This window comes from Pelobates fuscus, chromosome 8 (genome assembly GCF_036172605.1).
Source record: "Pelobates fuscus isolate aPelFus1 chromosome 8, aPelFus1.pri, whole genome shotgun sequence".
In the NCBI taxonomy this organism is placed as follows: Eukaryota; Metazoa; Chordata; class Amphibia; order Anura; family Pelobatidae; genus Pelobates; species Pelobates fuscus.
This window is the reverse complement of record NC_086324.1, coordinates 147,809,117-147,833,872: the sequence shown is the minus strand read 5'-3', so window position 1 is coordinate 147,833,872 and position 24,756 is coordinate 147,809,117. Positions and strand designations below refer to the sequence as shown.

At 39.3% G+C, this 24,756-nt stretch overlaps 1 protein-coding gene across 1 annotated transcript; it reads right to left on the bottom strand.

Annotated features, from left to right (window-relative positions):
• Positions 1 to 1,312: 1,312 nt before the first annotated feature.
• LOC134570908 (MORN repeat-containing protein 3-like) lies at positions 1,313 to 23,084 on the bottom strand. Its single transcript, XM_063428905.1, has 6 exons — positions 23,022 to 23,084; positions 21,729 to 21,884; positions 16,942 to 17,099; positions 15,521 to 15,680; positions 11,372 to 11,556; positions 1,313 to 1,422 (listed from the first exon to the last, which is right to left on the bottom strand). The coding sequence occupies exons 2-6, from the start codon at positions 21,871 to 21,873 to the stop codon at positions 1,405 to 1,407; spliced, it is 666 nt and encodes a 221-aa protein (XP_063284975.1). The 5' UTR covers positions 21,874 to 21,884; positions 23,022 to 23,084; the 3' UTR covers positions 1,313 to 1,404.
• Positions 23,085 to 24,756: the final 1,672 nt, after the last annotated feature.

Genomic DNA, 24,756 nt, shown 5'->3' with positions numbered 1-24,756 from the left:
GTGGCCAGTAGCCCTGATAACCAGCCACATTAGCTCTGCGGTCGGCAAACCCTAGCTCCTGCTGGAAGAGAGGAGGCCTGCCGGTGGGGGAAACCCCTGAGTTATATAATCGCTTGGGCACAGTGGAGAGACTCCATCGTTGCTGCTGACAGTGGCGGAGGCTGGGACTCTGCCGCATTAGGAATCGGCTGACTGATCCTCAAGCAAGGCTAGCAATTAGGCTGTCTCATCCAGAGCCACACAAATGCATTGTTATTTTATCAGCATTTCCTTTCTTTGACCATCCACTATTTTGTGTATTCTTGGACCCAGTGGTCTTTATATATCTTACAAATCTAACTATAGTTTAATGTATCAGCATGTATGTTTATTTTACTTTACTATACCTACATAGAAAAATGTTCCTGATGTCCTTCTACTTAATTACAAAAAGTGCAGCTACCATGACAATTTCTGATACTTACTACTGTTACTGTTCTTTGAGAAATGTCTATGTGACCGTGCTTTGTTATTCGATGCACTACAAAAAGAAATAATAAAAAAATAAGTATATCATTAAATATAATGTTTTTTCAAATATTTATCCAATTGCTGTTTAGACATCTGTAGATAGATCACTGGTGAAACCACATCTTCAGGCAGAGAACTCCACATCCTTATTGTTTGCACTGTAAAAAAACCCTTTCCTTCACCTTAGACTAAATCTCCTTTCTTCCAGTGTAAATGTGTGACCTTGTCTAGTCCTGTTTATGAATAGATTTCCAGACAATGGTTTGTACTGGCTCTGGATATATTTGTATAATTTTATCATATCCCCTCTTGGGTGCCGTTTTTCCAAACTAAAGACATCTTCCACAAGGTTCTCTTCAGCTCGTGGTTCTTCATCAGCCAGGAGCCAACATCACCACTGTACTCTTGCGTGTGTGGGAGATTAAAACTCTGATGTCTACGGATTAACATGCTAGACCACTGGATCCCCCATATAAAGATACTTTTTCCACTCAGCCATCACTAGCTATGGCTGAGGGCTTGACAAGACTTGACAAAGAGAAGCTCTGCCTTTTGTCAAGTGTAGGGAAATTCATAGGACAAAGAAGTCCCTACGTTGTCTTATGATATCTTTTGACTGTGTTGGAATTTCAGTGATCTTCCAACTCAGTTTTTATAAGCATTTCCAAAAGATTTTATCTTTATGAAAAGCTCATATTATTTATTGGGGTAGGGGGAGGTAGGGATGCTAGAGCTGATTTAATATACTGACCAAGAAAATTAGCAACATGTATCAAGTTGTTTTTGTTTTGTTTTGCTTGTGTTTATTGTTTTTTTAACATGCCGATGATATTCAGTCCATTGATGGATGAGAAGATGGGACAGGGTTGTCATGAGGCTCCAGGAAACTTGGTTTCACAATTTGATTCCCAACTGTGGATTTAAGATTATGGAAGACATCAGTCATAACATGAATCACAAATGAGATAACCATCCATCCCCACCACCCACCTGTGGTTTTTAGACAGACCAAAAAAAAAATCTTGTCATCATTATTAAATCACCATACTCTTTGCTATACTAGTAGCAGTAAATCGAGGGGCTTACTCGCTATGCCAGAAATTGTGGAACTGGAGTTTAAGGAGAAAATAGCTAAACTGGAAAAATTCCACCGACCCAGCTAAGTCATTTTGACCTGAAATTGGCAAACTGATTGTTGTTTCTCCTCAATAACCAAGTTAGTGGGTTAGTGCAAACTCAATAAACTTAAGCCCGGGAAAGAAAAACACCTTTCTGTAGTATTTTGGAATTGTATAGGGTGGTTCACTAACAAGTGTTACTGGTCAGGATTTCGAAGATAATTCAAAGTGAATTTAAAATTTTATACTAAAATAGTCAGATTAAAAAAAAAAAAAAAACTGCTTGAAATTCTGAGAAGTTCTCCAATTTGGCTTCTGTGACGTAAATTTTAAATTCAATTTCCAACAAATCACACTTTCGTGAAAAACCCTGTAAATCTTCTAACAAAGCAAAAACTCGAGATTTTGCTATTTATCTGGTGTGAAATTTAATTCCAAATTGAGACGTCTCTGAAAACCAATGAAGCTTTCAATGAAGTTTTGATTTTTTTTATAAATAGTTACCATATGGCACTGGCTATCAACTTACTTCATTAGTGATTCTTGCAGACAATGACATTGAAATGCATATGGATCTCACTTTTTAAATGATTTATCTACAAAAATCCCCATAGATTTTAATGGTGACTGTATAGATCAGAGATAAATCAGAGATACATCATTTGAAAGGTTGTTATAACAGATCCCTTAATGATTCCCTTCTGTTATTAAAAACTTTTCAAATGATTTATCTACAGTAGTCACCATTGACGTCTACGGGGAATTTTTGTAGATTCACAGACTGGAATAATTTCTGATGCTGTTTCAAACAAATTAAAGCCTACATTTAATATTTAATATTGTTGAATAATCTTTCCAAATTATGTAATATTTTTGGATAACATTTTTAGGTTTAATACTTTTTTATTAGGATAACTTCCTTTTTTTTTTTTTAAATTACAATACAATAACATAAAAAAAATCATTCATAAATATACATATATCACTACATACATATACATAAATGATACGATGTAGGTAGCTCACTGTTGAGTGACCTACCCAGATGGTATCATCACATATCCTAACAAACATTTGACATTTAACAATACTTGGATAGAGCAGGGAATAATAAGTATGGGTCAATCAACTAAGGTGAACTTTTATGTTAGTTACCATGTTATTAGAATCATAAATCTATTATCTATCGTTGTTAAAGTATCCGGCATTTTTTTTTTTTCCCATTTTAAGCCAGACTACTAAATGAAACTTTGTATAAGTACATTGCTATATAAGTACATTGTTTTTTCACAGCTGATATCAGTATAGTTAGTATTAAACAATATTTAAATAGAAAGAGAGAGAGGGTCAGATCAACTAAAACAATCTCTAATTTTTAGTATCAAATTATCTAGATGATGGATATACTTTCTGTTGTTGTTAGAGTGTGCAACTCCTCTTTCCATTTCTAGTTGGTGCAATAATTGTACTATAAACTGTCTGCTATCAGGTATGTGGGTTTGTTTCCAAGTTCTTGCAATTAATATCTTTGTTGCAATAAAAGAATGAATAATTAATATTAACTGAACTCTTGGGAGTCTATCACATTTGAGGTGTAATAAGCCTACTTGTGGGCATTTTTTGACTTTGATATTAAAAAACTCAAAAAAACTGTATGTTTGGTCCCAAAGGTTAGAAATTAATGGGCAGCTCCACCATATGTGTAGCATATCACCTTCATGCTTGTGGCATCTCCAACATAGAGAAGAATTAGATATAGATATTTTAGCTAATCTTGTTGGTACTAAATACCACCTATGATAGACTTTAAAAAAAGTTTCTATTAGGTTTAGACAATGTATGTGTTTTCTCAATATTTTCATAGGAGTGCACCAATCGTAGTCAGTCAATACTATATTGAGATCTTTCTCCCACTGTTTTTTGGCAGTAGGAAGAATATCCGAATAAGTTTGTCTGATCAGATCTATAGCCATGGAGCAAATCGATTTTGTTGTTTGTTTCTCAAAAATCTTATATACCAAATTATTTAAGACACTATCTCTTCTTAATAGAGATTCATTTATAAATCCTCTAACTCTTAGGTAAGTAAAAATCTCTGTATCAGAAAGATTTAGGATGGATTTAAGATCCTTAAACGGCAATAAGCTTCTATTTTGGAGAAGGACTCTGACACATATCTCCCGTTCTCCTCTCCAATTGGAGAGACTTATGTCAGGGATAATCCTTTCGATGACCCTTGTATTTATTCCCTCGATTATCTTTGTGGATATCTTGAGTAATTTTTTAATTCGCTGCCATTCTCCGATCAAGTTAGAAACGACCATAGAATTGGTCTGCATTAAATGTATATTATAATTAGTTTTATCATCCCAAATCATAAGTGATAGATCTTTCTCTTTTATCCTTGTTGATTCTATCTGATACCAGGGTTGTCTCCTTGAGTCAGAGCAGTAGAACTTATGTATATGTGAAATTATGTTAGCGCTGTATATATCTTTAATTAGTGGGAGGGCCATTCCTCCTTGATTAATTTTTTTTGTTAAAACTTGCGATTTTATTCTTGGTGATTTTCCTTTCCAAATAAAATTAGAAAAAGAATGTTGGAGCATATCCAACCATGGTTTTGGAACTTTCAATGGAATCATATTAAACAAATAGGTCCATTTGGGGATAACATAAGCTTTTATTGTGTTAACTCTTCCCCACCATGAAATTTCCAGAGGACGCCATTCCCTTAAAATCTTGTTGGTGTTTTTAAGTAGTTTTAAAAAATTACATTCTAGTATATTCTGTGGATTCGCCGTTACCATAATTCCCAAATATTGGAACTCTTTTTTTGTCCAGTGAAAATTATATTTTTCCTGGAGATATGCTAAGGTACAAAAGTCTATATTAATTGTTAAAGCTATGGTTTTATGGACATTTATCTTATAATTAGATACATCCTCGTAGTTCTTAATCTCTTTCATTAAATTACCAAGAGATATCTTCGGATCTGTTATTGAAATTAATACATCATCTGCGTATAGGCATATCTTTGCTTCTACTTCTTCAATTATCACACCTCTTATTCCCTTATTTTCTCTGATAGCTGTAGCTAACGGTTCAATTGAGAGAACGTATAACAGGGGAGACAATGGGCACCCCTGTCTCGTTCCATTGTTTATATCAAACCATTCAGAGCATATATCATATCATATTATTCTCGCAGATGGACCTTTGTATAGAGCCTTAATCGCACGTGCAATCCAGCCCTCAAAACCGAATGCACTTAGAACTCCGTTCATATATCCCCATCCGACCCTGTCGAAAGCCTTCTCTGCATCGATCGACAGGGTCAGAAGGGGCGTCTCCGTCAAGTGAGCGTATTCAAACAAATCGATGATTCTCCGAGAATTATCGCTCGCATGGCGACCTCTGACAAACCCTATTTGATCTATATGTATCAAATCGGGGAGTATTGAATTGATTCTATTAGCCAGTATGGCAGCATATAATTTGATATCTATATTTATTAGAGAGATAGGCCTATAGTTTGTTATTTCTGTTGGTGATTTATTTGGCTTCAAAATAGGTTTTATGTTGGCTCTCAATAGTTCTTGAGTTATTTTACCAGATGAGGCAGCCTCATTAAACATTGCCGTCATATTAGGACTTATAGTTTTTTTAAATAATTTGAAGAATAAATTTGAAAATCCATCCGGGCCCGGAGCTTTTGATAATTGTAGATTATTTATAGCTTCTTCTACTTCCATCTGAGATATTTTTTGATTTAATTTTTCTTTTTGGGCTAATGTAATTTTTGGAATTTTTATTTTATTTAAATATTTTTCTATTGCTTGTTCTGTAGGTGTATATTGAAGATTGTATAATTTTTCGTAATATTTCCTAAATGAGTCGCCTATATCTTCCGGAGACAGCAGAACTTTTCCGCCATCAACAATTTTATAAATCTTATTGTCCATTTTGTTTTTCTTAAGACGGTCTGTCAGTAATTTATCTATTTTATTACTTCGATAATAAAATTTAATTTTAAGTCTTTTCAAATTAAATTCTATTCTTTCAAGAATCTTTTGATTTATCATATTTTTATATTTTTTTATCTGAGTTATTGTATCTTGAGAAAAATTTTGATTATTTTGAGCTTGTAATTTGTATAATTGTAGATAAAGTTCAGATATTGGGGCCCCTCTGGTTTTTTTTTCATAGCTCGCAAGCTTTATAAAATAACCTCTGGTGACTGCTTTATATGTACACCATACATTTTGATTAGATGTTGTTTCAGGAGGATTTTCCTTGAAAAACATTTCAGAAAGATTTTTTATATGTTCTATATTTTGTTTTTTTACTAATAGAGAATCGTTAAGTTTCCATGGTGAAAATTCTTTTTTCCCATTTTCTTTGATTTCTACTATAAGGAGATCGTGATCTGACCATGTATTAATTTCAATTTTGATAGTTTTTATTCTTTTTAAAAGATCCAGGTCTCCCCAGCACATATCTATCCTTGCTGAGGTTTTATGGGCCGTAGAAGTATGGGTGTAATTACGCTCACTGGGATGGAATATTCTCCATAAATCAAAGATATCATTTTTTTTTGCTAATTTACTTAGGGAGGCTGCTTGGTTTACCAGGTTTCCGTCTATGTGTTGACCAGGTTTTATTTGTTTATCTAATTTAGGGTCGGCCACACAGTTGAAATCGCCCGCTATCAGGAGTATTCCTTTGCGGATTGTTTCTACTCTTCTCATTATTTTCAATAGATGTTTAACTGGGGCTTTATTTGGTAGGTATATGTTAAGTAAGGTATATTGAATCTCATTAATCTTTCCTATCCAAATAATTGATCTCCCTTCGATATCGGTTTCAGAATAGTCGCATGAATAATTAATCGAATTAGAAAACAATATTGCAACCCCCTTTTTTTTTTTAAATTGATCTGAAGCTTCAGCAATAATATTAAACTTTTTATAGTTCCAGTAATGATTATCTTTTTTTTTCCAGTGTGTTTCTTGGATAAAGGAGATTTGGGCTTTTTCTTTTAATAAAGTATTATATAGATAAGCTCTTTTATTTGGGGAGTTGAGTCCCTGCACATTAATTGATATTAATTTTAACATCTTTAGTAGTTGGTTTCCATAACGGTCACCTTTAGTTTAGCGATTCCCATTAACCATTCCCTTTTCAACCAAGTATATATACAACAACATTTAAAAACAAACAACAAATCATTCAAGATGCTAAAAAGCATCCAAGCTGTATAGGTGCTGGCGATTTTGCAGCACCTCCGTATTGGAATACAACTAGATTCCAACATCAAAGTATCATATAGATACCCACAGGGAGGGGGCCTTTGTTGGAGACAAGAAGGGATAGTATATCACAAAAAAGAAAAATTGACAGATAGTTAAATTGTTCCCTGGTGTTACCACCTTGCCTTTTCTCTACTTCAAAACAATTGCGATTTTAGACTTATAGTGCGTACTTCCTGTGCTATATTACTTTAGCGTAACCTCATTTCTAATACTATATTTCTTTAACTTACAGTGTATGGTTTGTCTTGTTATATCACCTTAGGTTAGAGTGCGTGATTTCGTATGTTATGTTTCATTAGCTTACTATACATATTTTCCAATGTTTTATAGCGTTAATTTACAGTGCCTAATTTCTAATAATATATTGCCATAATTAACATTTGTGATCTCTTACATTAAGTCATTAACCTTAATTAACAGTGTTTAATTTATCGTGATATGTTGCTTTAAATTCCATTGTGTAGATAACCATACTACTTTCCCTTACTTAAAGGTGCATAATTTCTCGTGATATTTTGCGCTAGCTTACATTACTTAATTAACAGTGCATTTTTTTCTTGTGTTATATTATATTGAATCAAATCTTATACTATAATAGTCCGTTATGGTATATATTTTCTATTTGAAATTCTGCCAAAATATTTTCAAACAAATTGTGATTCGAGTGTTTAGAGTTTGGTGGAAAATTGCGGTAAGTCTAATCTTCTAGTCCTGTAAATAGCCTGTGATATATGGATACTTTAGGTAGTTTTCAGCTTCTTATTTTCCATTTTTCTCTGTCTTCCTTTAGTCTTCTTTTTTTTTTTTTTTTTTTTTTTTCCTCTTTTCTTCCTTTCTTTAATATCCTTCCAGGACTATGATGTTAATGTGCTATTAATATGATTTAGCGTTTGATACTCGTGATGGAGTAGTAGGCAGTTTATAGTGAATGCCTGATGTTTTGATTTTCCAGTCCTTTTTTTTTTTTTTTTTCCCCTCTTGCTGTTTTGTTTTTTCTTTTTTCCATCCTTCCTCTCTCTCTTTTCTCTCACATCCTCTTTCCTTCCTTTTCTTTATCTTCTTCGTTTCTTTTTTCCCTTCTTCCTATCATTCCAATCTTTCGTTTTTAGTTTTCTATTAGTTGTAACAGCCACTCATTGGCTTTCTCATATGTTGTAAATGAGAACCATTCATTATGGTGATATATTTGGAGAGAAGAAGGATGTCGCCACCTAAACCTCAGGTTGTGTTTTGTTAACGTTTGAAATATTGGTGAAAATTTTCGTCTTTTGGCTCTTGTGTGATAAGAGATATCTGGAGTAGCAAATATCTCTTTAAATTTTCCTTCTGTTGATCTATTATTTTTTAAGGCCGACAAAATTTGGTTTCTAGTATCATATGAATGAAACGCCACTATTACATCTCTTGGAAAGTCGTTTTTGATATTTGTAGGTTTAAAAATTCTGTGGCATCGATCTATTATTAATTCATGGGGGTCTGTTGATATCTTGAGAGAAATGAACAATTCTTTTAGGAAGTCCTTTAATTTTTCATTTGTTATACTTTCAGGAATATTTCTAAATTTTAGATTTGTTCTTCGAGTCCGGTCTTCCAAGTCTGCCAATTTGACTTCCAGTTGTTCCAATTTGCGCTCCATTTCTTTATGAGAATCTTTAAAGGATTGGATCTGAAATTCTGTATGATCCTGTTTTTCTTCTATTGTTTGTATTCTAGTTAGTGCTTTAGAGATATCATTTTTAAGGTCGATAGAATTATCCTGGATCTCTTTTTTTATCTCTTTTGAGGTGTTATCCAACAGTGATTTTATGATTTCTATAGAGATAATCGGTGGTTCTATAGCTGGCAGGATCATCTCATTGAAGGAATCTGGAGAAGGATCTTCGTTGGTATCTTGAATTTTTTGAGGAGAAAAAAATGTGGAAAGTCTCTTTTCTTGTTTTAAAGATTTCTTTTCAGTTTTTGATGAAACTTTAGGTTCCTGCGATCGTTTAGAAGCCATTTTAAGAGGAGACTAAGGTGGGTATAGCTTTAAATTCAGACTTAATATCCGAGGTTTTTTTTTTTTTTTTTTGGAATAGAGTTTACCGTTCTGGACTCGTCTTTGTATAGAATTCTCCTTTATTTTCTTTATTTTTCTTTATTTTCTTGCTTTTATATTGTTTCTCCGATTATTTTTAACAATTTTTAACAATTTTTTAACAATTTAGGCGATATGTCCATTAACTGTTTTCACGTCTTGCTCTCTTGCTCTCTTTTTTTTTCCAAAACAGTTGTTTTAAAGCTATCAAAATTATATGGGAAGAAGCCCTTTGTTTAAGTATTGGGGTATGTTGGGGTGTGGGGTATGGGGTATATATGGAGTGTATATATTTCAATTAATTTCCCCCCCCTGTTCTTACCCCTTTGCGTTATCTTTTTCCCGTTTTTCCCTTTCCGTCCTCTTTCTCCTCTCCCTTTTTCTCTCTTTTCCCCTCTTTCTTTCTTTGCCCTCCTTTCCGGGAAAGTATATGTTATATTTTTTTTTTTCCCAAAGAAATAACTCTATGAGATGCACTTGTGGATAACATTTTTAAATGTATTTATTATTAAGAAATTTTTTTGAATAGTTTGGGATTTATTTTTTCTATATGACATATATTATTATTATTATTATCGCCATTTATATAGCGCCAACAGATTCTGTAGCACTTTATAATATTATGAGAGGGGGGATTTAACTATAAATAGGACAATTACAAGAAAACTTACAGGAACAAAAGGTTGAAGAGTACCCTGCTCAAACAAGCTTACAGTCTACAGGAGGCGGGGTATAAAATAGGACAGGATATAAAAAAATATATATAAATATATATATATATATATTTCTTTAAAAAAAAATTATATTTTTTATTCTTGTAGTGCATAGGATAACACAAAATTACTGAGATATTTCAATAGAGTATATATGACAAGAGAAGAATATAAGTGTAACAGGAAATATCAAGGATACTGCACATTTTGTATTATATATGTAAAAACATTTCTATTAAAGTAGGCAAGGAGAGAGTGAGAAAATTAGTAAAATAGAACTGCTGTGAAGTTCAAGAGAAAATACCACTGGAGGACGAAGTTTAACTGCTGCAGGATATCAATTATGCTCAATTAAGGTAACATAAAGCTGGCTCAATTATGGTATAGACAAGGCTAACATTAGTGAAACAGCTTAGCAGCAGGCAGGATCATTAGATTGCTCAACCGATCCCTAGAGATTGAGAGTTTCAGCCCCAGCCACCATTAATTATTTTGATGGAGTCCCCGACCACACAGCCTCAGGCCATAGAGAATCCTGGTTTAACACCGCCAGGATATGTTCTCACGCTTCCTCTGTGGCTTGCATCCGCTGGCTGTTGGTCTTGCACCGCCAGTGATATGATTGGTAGAACTCTGGATAAGGTAGGCTGTACAGAGACTGAGGGAGCTTGTTTCCTGGTAATTGGGGTGAGTCATGATGAGTGGGACGACCAGAGTGCTGAGGTCCAGAAGTGCACGCCACTGGCCTCTTGCGCCTTCTCCTGTGCAGCAACCGATAGAAGGGTCTCAGTAAGTAATTATGCACGCGGCATCGGCCAGCATGAAGGATCCGGGAGGCTGTGACTCGTCCCACAGGAGTACTGGAGAGTCCACGATCCGCAATCTTCTCCCAGAAGGCTGTGCAGATGCTGTCAAAAGCCAAGAGTAGCGAGTCTTCGCATGTGGTTGACTTCAGGAAAGCGACGGAAGCCATAGGCCTCGTGCGGGCGGTCTTGACAGCTAGGCCCCAACACTGCGGCAATTCGGAAATGCCCACACTAAGATGCCAGTGGAGACTAGGGTAACCCCCTCGGGTCCGGTGTGGGGGGGAGGACTAGGCTCAAGGCTAACGAGCTTCAAATCAAAGCTGTAGGCCACTGAGCAGTCAAATACAGGCTGTGTCCACCAACCATTGGTGTGGAGGTGTCAGGCAGTCAGCAGGATGCCCCTCATCATTAGTAGAAGGAATTTGCTCAGAATAGTGCAATTTTATTCAGCTTTGGGCTGAATAAGTTGTTATCTCTGTGGAGTTCCAACACCGTGCGACCATCTCAGTCAGCAGTCAGGCCCCGCCCCCATCTATTTATATATTTCTTTTTTTGTTTTAATATATTGAGAAAAAAGGATTTTCCAAAAATATTGAATCATTTGAAAAGTTTATACAAAATATAAAACCGAGGTCTAAATCAAGGCCAGATTATTATCACTTTATCAAAAGTTTATCCTTAAGAATTAAATCAAGGCCTTAATAAGGAATGTATTACCAGTGTTTCTGCATTACCTTATGTCCCATGATAATACAAACTCATTTGTTAAATTAATTATTGTAGTAGGCTTGAAACAGCAGAATCAGCGTGGGTATAAAAAGATGATACTTACCACTGGTATGGGATACATTGGTGGGGAAGGTGCTTCTTCTCTCGCAAAATCTGTCATGGTCCCACATGTAGGTATATCTTTTTCCCATACTCCTTCATACAACCAGCCTTTATTAAGATAATGAAAAGATCCCAGTCCGTGCTTCATACCGTCCTTCCAGGAACCCTCGTAGCGGTTTTCATTAGCTGTGGATAAACACAAAGCAAAGCTTTATTAAAGTATACTGAAACACATGTTTTATTTATTTATTTTTTTACATTTTTTATTTTTGCGGGTATGTGTTTAAATCACTTTACATCTTGTGCTTAAAGGAACAATAAGAATGTAAGCTCAATCGAGCAGGGTCCTCTTCAACCTATTGTTCCTGTAAGTTTATCTGTAATTGTCCTATTTATAGTTAAATCCCCTCTCATAATATTGTAAAGCGCTACGGAATCTGTTGGCGCTGTATAAATTGCAATAATAATAATAATAATAATAAGCACAAGATATAAGAAACAGTGTTTAGCATGCATAACAGCACAGATAATGTTTCCACCCATTTTTATGTTATTAAGTCAAGCTGAGCCCCCTCATGTCTACTCAAAGGTTGTGCAAGTACTTGCCTGGGAGGGTGCGGGTAGTTTGCGTTAGTTATCTTGTAATAGGTAAGGAACTCCAGGTAAATAGCCAAACGTGTGGCAAGCAACTTTGAATGAGGAGAGTTGAACTTATCACATTCGAGGTAAGGGGGAGGGGGATATTGCTTAGCGGTGTAGTTGGCAGTTTGCTTATGGATCCAGATTATAAATTGTAGCCTATAAACATAAAGCTATGAAATGAACAGTTATATGAAACCCAAAACTGTGTACTGTAGTTAGAACAATATGAAACAGTATAAATTGGTCCAAGGAGATGAAGCTGTACATCTCAGGTCAGAGAGTCCGCCGTTCTTTCCGCTGTCCCTCTGGGCACAAAGGGATTTATTTCTGCAACATTCCAGGGTGGATGGGCATTCCTTGGTGCAACTGTCGCCGGGAGACCCAATGACTGGAGGAAAGTTGGAGCATGTGATAGATGAGATAGAAGGTGCGTCTTGCCGGCGTGTTCTACCAGCAAAGGGTGAGGGCCCCCTTTAAAAGGGATAGAGTTCTCCCGAAGCTGCAGGGTTACTTGGCGAAAGGTTCTGCGCCATGTAAGGGTGTGTTTTGAGAAGTCCCTGTAAAATATCAGGCTTGCTCCTTTAAAAGTAACCATGGGAGAGCCTCTTGCGGCTCAATAAGGACCCTCCGGTCTGAGTCCCAGACAAACTTAATTAGCACATCCCATGGTGCATCCTGGAGCGCCTTGGTATCTCTGGTGGGACAAAAGCAGAAATCAATTCCTAGCTGCTTCACTTGTTTCGGTATTACTAAAGTGGCTATGAGCCTCCTGCAGTAATGTGGCAGTTCCACGTTGGAGACCATCATGTGGTCCACATGTTTCTTGCCTTGGCTTTGTCTTCCATACCGGCTAGCTGAGCCGTCAGGGTGGCACACTGTTTTTGTAAAGATCCCAGGACTGCATCCGTGGCCGTTTGCGCCACCCTGGAGCTCTTGAGGGTGTCCTCCACAGACACCACGCGACCATTAAGCTTAGCAATTTCCTCTCGGACAAGCGCCATGTCGATGTCAAACATCGACTTAATATTTAGCATCAGCACCTTTATATCTGCTTTTGTGGAAGGAGCTGCGTCTCCTACTTCTGTTAGGTGCTCGGGCACAGTTTGTACCTTGGAGGGTGCAGATGAGGAAGCAGGTAAGCCATCGTTGTCCGACGACTGTGAGGAGTAGGCCTCAGCCGTCGCCATCTTGAAAGGCTCAGGCCACGGGGTCAGGTGCATGAAAACACAGATATCCCTGGATCTGGAGCCAGGGTCTGCTTGGTGTTTCTTTGTTTTTGCCCCATGGTGCAGAGTACTCGGAGGACCCCTCTCAAAGCCCAAAAGGCAAGTTTCAGGCTCCGGTAGATCTGTTTCATCGGATCCAGGACATGGAGCTGTGGCAGGCTGCATCTTGCTCGTTCAGGTGCTGGCTCAGCCCACGTATGATTTATTGTTATTTATCTGTATTTACTAAACTGTTCTAAAAATGGTCTAAAAAGTGTCAGTATTTTTCACAGAAATATCCATTTCAGTGACTTTTAATGTTTCGTTCAATGGTGTAAACTCCAAAGAAGTGGCATCTCTCTTGTAAATAGCTAAGCTTTGACTATCAGAGTTGAAATGTGTTCTCTAAATCAATTATTTTAGCCTTAATTTTGCAATACAAACTTCCATTTGCGGTTAGTTTGTTAATAAACCTGTATAGTGCTTTTATAAAACATTTTTAATTTCAGTTCTCTAACAGGTGACTATAAAAAAAAATATGACAGTGTAGTAAAAAATGATGTATATAAACAATGATATTTAATAAAATCACATTAGGTCGTATGGTCATTTCAATGTATATGACGGGAAAAGGGCTGTCGAATTCAGAGTGGTGGAGAAATGAGACAGAAAACAGAACTGTCAGAAGAAAGGACAAAAATATTGATAAATCCATTGTCAAAAAATGTCATAAGTCAAAAATGACACATAAATCACAAAAACATTATGCAATAATAAGTACTGTATATCATAATTATTTCAACATCCGTTAATAAAAGCTGTATAAATACTGTGACAAACTGCCATTTGCCACTGGGCATTGGAGAGGACTTATTGCTAGCCTCCTGCCCTGCGACTATGGCCCTGGAAGGTATTGCCCTTTGAGACTTGCATTTGGGCCTAATGGATCTTGGTATACTGTTTCTGGCCCTTTAACTGTGTTGTACAAAGAAAGGGTTTGTACTTTTAAACTGGCACTTCGAATGCATTCGAAGTGCCGAAGCCGTCGAAGTGCCGAAGTCATCGAAGTGGCCGCCATTAGACAGTCGAACACGTGGCAGCGGCCATTTTAATCCAGTCGAACGCAGTGACCTGTACCTTCCCTTACCCTTCGACACTGCGGCTGGAGGCTAAGACCCGTTCGAACGGGACTTTGTCATTTTGGTGTAAGATAGACCTCCATTATACTATTGAACACGGCTGGAACGCAACCCCGGTTCCACTTCGACACTTCGACAAAAGTCGAAGTGAGTTCGACGATTTGAACGCCGCCTTCGGATGGGACTTTGTAACTTTTCAGGGCAGAAATAGACCGACCGCACAGCCTGAATCTGTGGAACTGTTTTGGGCAGGAAAATGTGCTTGCGGTCGGTCATAAAGGAATTCCAGCTAACTCTTTAACCCCTGGATGGAATTGGCTGAATTTTGGATATGTTTGTAAGTAAAGTATGCTGATCAATAATATTTTTTATGAAGACTGAATGTATAGTTTTAAAGTTATAAAAATGTATAAAAATTTATGTTTAAATTGTACGTTATAATTGGGTTACCTCTCAGGCTAAGGGGAGGGAATCTGTGGGAGGTAACCATTGTGTGATTGGGTAATGTTTAATTGGATGTGGGCGTCTCCCTTGCAGGGGAGAATTGCATAAAAGCAGAGTGTGTGTAATTAAACCAGAGTTCTTCTTGACCCTCAATACGTAGCCTTGTCTCGTTATTGGGGGGAGCTGCTATATCACACTGGGGATTGCTATGCTCTGCATACTCCCTTGAGCTTTAATCACTTAGCTCTTTTGAGAGCTTGTTCTTGTTCCCGATATGCTCTCCTGGAGGAGAGGTCTTCCCCACATGGTCCTGGAGGACAGAAGCTGATTCCAGGGTGGACGGAAGATGGCGCGGCTCCAGTTAAGCTATGGCGGTTGTGGAGTCTGCGGTGGTTGTGGTGTCTGGTGCGGTGCTTGTGGTCCTCGGCACAAGCTAGGAAGCGTCCATCAATGGAGGGTACTCGGTCGGAGTATGGGGAGCTCCGTTACAAATACCTATTTTAAAAATAAACTTAATCCTCATGCCAAACAAGAGGTGTATGAACAACACCCCTGCAATTAGGTGATTACATGAAATTCAAAACATTATTCCAATGAAACCCAACCTCTTTCTCTTGGTCGCCATATGACATCACAACAGGAGTTAATTTCTAAAAAAAAAGTTAATTATTATGTAATTGTTATTACAGTAAGACAAACCATGTCTGTAATTTGTATTACCTAATCGTAGCATTCCTTGCCCATTGTATTTGTCGTCCAGCCATTCACCTTCATAAATGTTGCCATTTGCTAAATATAGTCTACCACAACCACTTCGTTTTCCGTCCTCCCAATCTCCTTCATAAACGGCTGCGTCCTTATAATATTGTGTCCCAAAGCCCTACAATAAATGCAAAAAAAGTAAAATTTTATAAATATACGAGTAATTATACTGTATTATAGAACTGTATCATAGCAAGTAATGATATGCATTAATATTCCTCAACCCTGAACCCCCCCACCCCCCCACAAAGAAATGCCCAGCGTACATCAATAGATGAAATGCACTCGAGAATTATTGAGGTTCCCACCGCAATCTGAACAATGTTTTTACTAGTTGACAGGTCTTCATCAAGTTCTGTGCTATACTTTATATTTAGAGCCCCCCCAAATTTAATAAAAACAATGGGAATAATGGGTTTTAATTACGGAATCATTATAGACTTGAAGCACATATGCAACAAGTGTTGCTCTAGTCCAGGGGTAGTCAACCTTTTAATACCTACCGCCCACTTTTGTATCTTTGTTGATGGTAAAATCTGCTTACCGCCCACCAGTGCCACAGTAACTAATTTTATAGCAAAAGTGCAATTTTTTTTTTTTTTTTAAAACACTCGGACCAGCCTGCTCGCGGGAGGAAAACAGAGCCTCTCAGGCCCTTCCCTCTCTCTGCTGGAACTAAGTGCCAGCGTGCTAGTAAAGGAGATCTTTGAGCCTGAGAGGGCTTACAGCATGGCTGGCTCTGCATGGGCCGGCAGAGGAGATGAAAGGATCTCCCCTGCCTGCCTTGGTCCACGGCCATCGAGGCCCACCGGGCGTTTTCTGCAGCACTCCCAACCGCCCACCTAACATCCCAAACCGCCCACTAGTGAGCAGTAGAGACCAGGTTGACTACCCCTGCTCTAGTCCAATCAAATGCTTCTCACAGTAAAGCATTGAACCTGATGCTTCTCTACAAGCAGCATTTGATCATGAATGTTACATGATCAAGTCAGTTTCGGTCGGCGCAGTGACTGTCAGTGAAGACTGCTACTTGAGGTGGGCTGAGCCCTGCTATGAAAACATTGCCTTTCTACAAAACAGCTATTTTATTCAAAGAAAGAACTAAAAATATAAGGCCACTGTATAAAGACCACTTCGTTGAGATGAAGTAGCCTGGGTGCCTTCAGTGGTCCTTCAACATACAAGCACTAAATGCACAGTTGGGGTGCACAGCGTATAACTATGCCGCCAACCTTGGTTATGAAAAACAAAATAAATTGTAAAACTGCTGAAAACTGTTGACCAGCACTGATCCTCAGAACGTAGTTTAAATACCCCTCTTTTACATGGGCTTTTACATAGCATTAAGTTATCTTAAAGGGAATATAATAAAGTCCTACGTGTCTTTTGCCATTCTTCCATAATCCTTGGTAAACCATCCTATAAACTCCGGTGATTGGGTCTTTGACACTGTATGTTCCTTTGCCACTTCTTTTATCGTTTTCCCATTCACCTTCATACATACATGCTTTCTTTTTGTAGATGTAAACACCCGTGCCTGGAAAAAGCAAATGGGATACACTATGCAACATAACAATTCACTATTTAAATACATGTATAACAGTATACAAACTACTTCTAAAGAAAATATATAAAATAATAAAATCTATGTAATGTTATCATGGGCTTGGCTGCTGTATACTGTTGGGTGGGGCAAGACCACGACCACTGGCACTTTCTGCACAGGGAGAGCACCATCTACTAAAAAGAGTAGGTGAGAAGAACATTTGGGGGTACTGTAATGGATAAGATATAGGTGATTAAAAAGATGCGTGCAGGTGCTGTGATGCTAGATGCTGGTAATGAGATGGGAAAGATGTGGACTCTCCGTTGGGAGTGGTCACAGAGAGATAGAGGTGGATGTGTGTGCTGACATGCAGGGATGTATTTACCACAAGGCAAACAAGGCATTTGCCTAGGGCGGCACTTTCAAGGGGGGCGCCAAAAAATGCCACCCCAAGCTCCCAGACAAATGCCTTGCTTGCCTTGTGTTCTGGGGCTGTCCACCTTACTGTGAGTGAGTGTAGCAGTCAGTGTGTGTCTGTGAGTGAGTGGAAGTGTGTGTGTCTTTCAGTGAGAATTGGTGTGCCTGTGAGTGTGTGTCAGTGTGTGTATGTCTTTTTATGTGGATCTGAGAGTGTATGCCTGTCAGTGAGTGGGTGTCGGTGTGTGTCTGTCAGTGAAAGTGTGTGTTGGTTAAACAGTGTGTGCTTATGACTGTATGTGTGTGCCAATGCTTGTATCTTTATGAGGGCATTTGTCTGTCAGTCAAAAAAGTGACCTTGACACGAATTGGGGGGTCAAATTTAGATTTTGGGAGTTCTCGAATTTAGTCATGCCTAGGCAGCACTAATCCAAAATACACCACTGCTGACATGGGGGATGTAGGTGAAAAATGTGGCTGCAGGGGGCGGAGCCGAACCAGCTAACTGAACAGTCGCATGCGGTGTGAGCTCCTGCGGGGAAAGTCTGAAAACTGGGTACAGCCTCACCCTAACAGATGGAAATTAACCACAACCGGGCTCAATACACAGAGGAAGTGCTCACGAACCTGTCGGTACCATTTCTGGCGCCGTACCTGCACGAGAACCGCTGCATCAACATGAGGCCTAGCGGAGGCATGGGGGTTGGTCGGCCGCCTTCCCGCCATACGCTGACCGCACCGAGTGTAAGAAACCAACTCACCCCCCCCCCCTATGGACCGACGGGGGATATCTCGGTCCCCACCAGCCTGGGTGCTCCAACCTCCGCACCAAGCAACTGGCACCCCGATCTCTCTACACAAAATGGAGACGGGGACCCCGGGACGGTGGACCATCCTGACACGCGAGTGTCGGCTAAGCGATGGCACCAAATCACCACAGCAGCAACTACAAACTGCAAGGGAAACTCTATCGAAAGAATCTTCGAGCGTTTTTGGGCACAACTGGAGGCATGCATGCAGCCAGAAACCCCAAGCCACGAAAAGGCCACAAAGGCCGGAGCCAGAGGCGGACGGAGGACTGGGGACACTCACCAGGGCGACTCTCTGACCCACGCTCCATCCCCTCACATCCAGAGCCCTCCTGGGCTGAGAGCAAAGAAGGGCATACCCCTGAGGTGCCGGCCACACTGGCGGAGAACAGCACAGCGATCAAACCAACGACTGGATAAAAGTCCCCGCACCACCCCACAAAGGGCGACCCTGGGCCTTGTCGGCTCCCAGGCTCGTGGCCTACGAGCACCAGCTCTCCAACAGCTCCGGGGCAAGGGAGGGTTCCCACCCTCAAACTGCGGAGGCTCCGACATAAGATCCCTGCGGCCCTCAAGACAATCAACGACACGTCGTCCAAACGCAAGCTCCCACTCGCAGCTCCGCAACAGCAAGGCCCCCTCACAAGCGACACTTGCGAAGCACTCACCAACCCAGCCTCTTAGTGTCTGGCGCAGCACGATGCGACCTCCCGCCACCAGCGCTGCTGATCGGGGGTCTGAACGACAGCGAACCTCACAAGACGCCATCAAAACGGAATCCGGATATGAAAGCACAGCACCTAGAATCCCCAAGAAGGCACTGGGCATCGGATGAAAAGCCCACCTCTATGCCTCTCAAGTGTACAAGCCACACATGCTTCTAAAGGACATATTCCCAGCCGGCAACAACCATTGAAATATGGACTACCCATACCTCGTAACTATAACCCCATCCACATGGACTGAGATCTCTTTTTTTTTATTATTATTTAAGCAGGCAATGCTAGCCACTGTATAACATAGCTACATAGTATAACATATGTCATAGGCTACCTCTCGTTCTTATTATTTGTTTAGCACAGATTCAGATAGCTTAAACGCTCCCCAGCGATTCATAATCTATGTCCACCTATAGCTAAATATTATAGCCTGTAAGTTTTACCTTTCACTCAATTAGGGTATATCATGTCCAGTATCGCCTATGACGTAACCTGTTTTATGCCTGTTTGTTCCTTTACAAATGTGTTTATTAGTTGATTACATTTTGGCTGATTTTGAGTTTTCTGTGGGGCAGAGGGGTGCCAGGCTCAGGGGGAACGTAGCACATTCTTTAGCTGATGCCCTGCTTACTCCCTATATAAGAGTTTCCATATCAGGAATACCTAATACATATTCATTTTGTGTGTACCTGCCGTTTAGAAGCGGCTGCTAGGCCAGACCATGCTACATTGCTAACCTACACGCATGTCCAGAATGTCTAAATGCCTTAACAGTAGGGGGTAATCCAAGCTGCATGTTTTCTACTCACTATTATCTACTGACGACTCCATGTTACAACGTGAATACTACCTACACGCCACTCTAAGTTACATCGTAGTTAATACACCGTGTTATGCATGCTGATGGGGCTGTGTGTCACCCTCGTGACTCACTACCAAACGTATGTTCTAAGCTTGTTTATTCTCATATATAACAACATTGTTTACGCACCTGTTATTATACCATTATAAAAATTAGTGCAAGACTAACTTAATGCCATATGCCATGTAAGCTATGTATCCTGACTTTCTTGTTAAAAGCTATTGTGGCATGACAAGCTGTATGTAATCACCTGCACTACAAAAATAAAGAATTAAAAAAAAAAAAAAAAAATGTGGCTGCAGATATTTTGAATGTATGTTGATATGAAACGCAGAGAAAGAATGCTAAGGTTGGTAGTGGGGAATGGGTGCAGAGGAGGAAGGAACAGGTGAAAGGGGTGATAAGATAAAATAATGTGTGCCTCCCAACATTAGGAGGTATGTAATTGGGATGGGTGGGCAGGTCTTTTAGGGGTCGTTGTCCATAGTAGGAAGAGGACATGCCTGTCCACTGAAGGCTGCGAGTCTGCCTTGAGTCAAGCTCACAAGGCTGAGAGACGATCCTTCTGGTTGGCCCCCAACTTACAGTACCATGCAGAGAGCACTGCTGAAGACCTCTCTGCATGGTCCTATTGCCTACCTCATACTGTGAGTATGTCTGGGAGGAAGAGAAACTAAAATGGAACTGGGAAGGTTCATTGTGAACTAATGACGGCCTAGCCTTGTGTTCCCTAACTTGAAGAATTTGACTAACTGCACACCCAAAAATGTAATAAAAATAATAATAGGCTTAATTTTAAAAATGTAATGTAAAACGACTGCCTAAACAAAAACAGGACCCACAATTTAAACATGCCTCTTAAAAATAATAAAATAAACTGTGTACCTTGAAATTCAAACAGGCTGCCCAAGGAACCAAGTCAGTTTAAATGTTTCAGTTTTGTTTAGGTTAGGCTCCTTAGGTCTCAGTGTCTTTGATGTGATTAAACCCTTTCACCTCGGCACTCGGGTATACACAATTTTCATAATTGCAAATTAAATTTGTGTGTTGCTAATTAATTTAATTTGTAAATTATGCCGATGTTAGGTTCAGGAGATACCAGGCTATGAACTTCGGAGAGATGATTACAGACTGACTGTGACTGACTGTCTGTATTCATCACTCCTCTGTACAGCTGGACGAATCTGCAGCTTTATGAAGGAGCACGGGAGGTCAGCATCTCACTCTACCCCCGTCTGCCTTTGTTGTATTCACTTGGAGCTCCGAGGGGGATGTAACATGATACAGACACTGAGAGACAGCCACCCTCCCAGAGGAGAACTAAAAGAGGCAAGCAACCCACCTAAAATACAGCTACTGCACATTCAATCTACCTCCACACACACTCATGATGTCACATCACCCTGCACAAAGACACAGTCACCCTGTAACTTCACTTCTCTACCTCACACACACAGGCACCCTGTCACATCACCCCTCGCACACACACAGTCACCCTGTCACACCACCCCTCACACACACAAACACACATGCACTCACAATCAGTCAACCTGTCACAATCACCCCCCATACCCCACACACACTCAGTCACCCTGTCACATTTCCCCCTCCCCCATACACACAGTCACCCTGTCACATCACCCCTCACACACCACTCATTGTGAGTTGAAACTTCTACCTGTAAGTTCTAAATGTAAAACCCTTATAGAGTGCCCTGCATGCGTGTATGTTCACACATATGTAATAAATATCTGTTATAATCTGTTATAATGTCACAAGACTCAATCAATGACACGTGCAGCCTCCCACTTACCGTGCTTCATGTTGTTTAGCCATTCTCCCTTATACTCGTCTCCACTTACACTCAATATTTTTTTTCTAAGGCCGAATTTCTGAGCCTTTATTTCCCATTCCTGCCAGAAGGAAACAAACTTCCTAGGATATTTGAGTAGAGGCATTGTGACAGTACCTGAAATGATAAGAATATATGCTCATATGTATGTGCATTTATAAAACTAGGCATATTGTACGCTTTACACAAAACAAAAAAAAAAAAGCATTTTAAAATACATTACACACCAAAAAAACAACAACATATTGATAAACATACTGTTCTGCTACACAGTTAAATTGTGAATTCTGACAAGGAGGAAATACAAACTTTTTTGGTTGCTATGAAAAGGGCATTATAAGTACCTTCTTGTAGTGGTTATGGTGCTAATACTCTTGGTGGACACCTGTTTTTGAGCAGAAAGATCTTTTCTTGACATCTAAAGCCCAACCTTAGCGTAACTACTACAGAACTAAACTCCAACTAGCTTAGGCACACATTATGTAATATTTACATAATTTGAACAAAATGCTTAATACAAAATAAATATTACAAAATTATGTAATACATTATGTAATAATTCAAGCATTTTATGCAAACAGTCCTACAAGGTTATTTAAAAACACATCACACCATATGGCCATATGAGTAAATCATAGATCATGCCACTTTGACTCACATAGCATCCATGAAAAAAGGTTTAATTTGTACAGCACAGTGTGTTTAATCAGTATCTTATCTCTGTTGGTTAAACTTTAATCACACATGAGAGACTGTTGCACTCTCTAGCAAGCAATTAGCTAACACATTTTATTTCAAACAATTAGCAATGAGGAAAGTTTAAAAGTTAGATCTCTTTTTCAGGACGTGTGTAAGGAGGCTTTGTAGGTCACATACAGGGAGGTGTGGCTAGGGCTTTATAAACAAATTGATTTAACGTCTAAATTACAGATAATTGCACAGTATGACTACAGGGGCATGATATATATGACAGAAGTGCTTCATCAAGGTAAAGTAGTTTTGATACTTAGATTTCTGTGGATTTAAAAAAAAAATGGTCTGGTGCTAAATAAATATTTTAGCTAGAAAAACAACAATTAGTAGGTAAGGAAGTCAACTAACATGTTCCAGAATAGCACCACCTTCTGATCACACCTCATTAACCCCCTACCAAAAAAACAAACAAACTGTACATTTTTAACTGAGAAGTTGTGAGATTTAGAAAGGTATCTCAAAATATCTTGAGTCCCAGAGGTGACCCATTATTGAACTTACCTTTCCTAAGCTAAAATTAAACACGTTATATAGGAGTGCTGTTTGTGTTTGCCACAAATAACAGTAAACAACCACCAGTGTTTTGTAGGATGACAGCTAGTGTTCTGGTGGAATATATCCCAGATGCAACAGTTAGTACAATGGTTTCCATAGCAACACAATGCCAAATACACTCAGCCATTTCCCATGATGATGAAACAGATAGATGATGATAGATAGACAGACAGACAATAGACAGACAATAGATAGATCATTTGTGTGTGTGAGTGTTATTCATCAACTCCTTCCTATCCTAAAATATTCTCAGAATCACCATCCAAAACAGACATGCTCGGCCACTGCGTGTTTCGGTTGATTGGTGATTTGGATACATTCCGGCACAGAGTTCAAGAATTTGAGCAATCTCACGATTGGACCAAATTCTGACGAATTGCAGGTCACACCAAAATAGATCTTCAAGTCTACCAATATTATATATCCCTATGGATGCATATTAGCACCACGGTTTAGAAATGTGTTTGTAATCTTTGCACTAACTTACCATAATCAGGACGATTGAGCAGCTGCACTTAGTTGCATTTTTTTCAAGGGAATGATTTCAGGTTTGTTATCTTTTTTTTGCACATTCTGAGCACTTATTATGCCATGTTTTGCAGCTGAACAATTAGCAAGGGGACCCATTTGATAATTTGACATAGAAAATGTATTTGTTTTATTATTTAATACTGTGGAGACCTCTTTTTTTAAAGGGTAACAGTATTTTATCAAAGGGAATTGAATAGGGAATACAAATAGCTACATTAGTCAGTGTTTTTTTTTTTTTTAATGGGTTCCATTTTATTAAATGTACTCCCAATCCCAGGATTGTTCTCCTTTTGACAAGTGCTCTGTCATCCAATTTAATATAACTCTGCCCACGTTTGAGAGTAATCCAACTCACTCTTCATCAATTGGATATTATCCACCCACAGATATGTATGAAATGGATGTATATTCACAGTTTTGTGTATATTTGTTTTAATAGTCGGGTAGCAGGTAGAAATGGTACATGAATAGTTAACGGACTGTAAATACCTCCAGATGCAAATTCTTTGCCTCTGAAACCTCTCAAACAACAGCTGTGTATCTATGTTTTTTTCAGTTATGTTGCTGGAGAAACATGCATGTATTTATTCTTTGTACAAACTCCTGAAACCTTTTGCAACAAATGATGAACTATTGATGTCATGCAAAATGGGTCCCAAATAGCCAGTGAGACAGATAATAAGATTAATGTGTTAATATTATCTTGGCAGCGGGGGCGGGGCCGGACCGCCGAGCTGGACGGTCGCAGGCAACAGAGGCTCCTGCTACATAGCACTGAATATAATGGAAAAAACTATATTTTCATCAAAACGCTGACCGACAACCACACTCCCCAAAGCAGAGGACCTGCTGGTGCCAGGGAGAGGCTGGCTTTTCAGGCTACAGTCTCCTGGAGGAGAAAACTTTGTCCCAACTGGGGCCTTCTCCGGCGGTGAGCGGGGCGGACGGCCGCCGCACCGCTACCCTGCCACACAGCGCCCAGCCTGGGGCTCGGGCTTGAGCGGACCCGGCCCTGTCCCCCCCCCTATGGGCCGGGGGGTGATCCCGGCCCTCGCCCGGGGGCATGGCGGCTGAAGCACCAAGGCGCCGCCATCACACTCGAGGGCCTAACAGCACCACATAAGATGGCGGCTGCCACGTGCACTGAAGT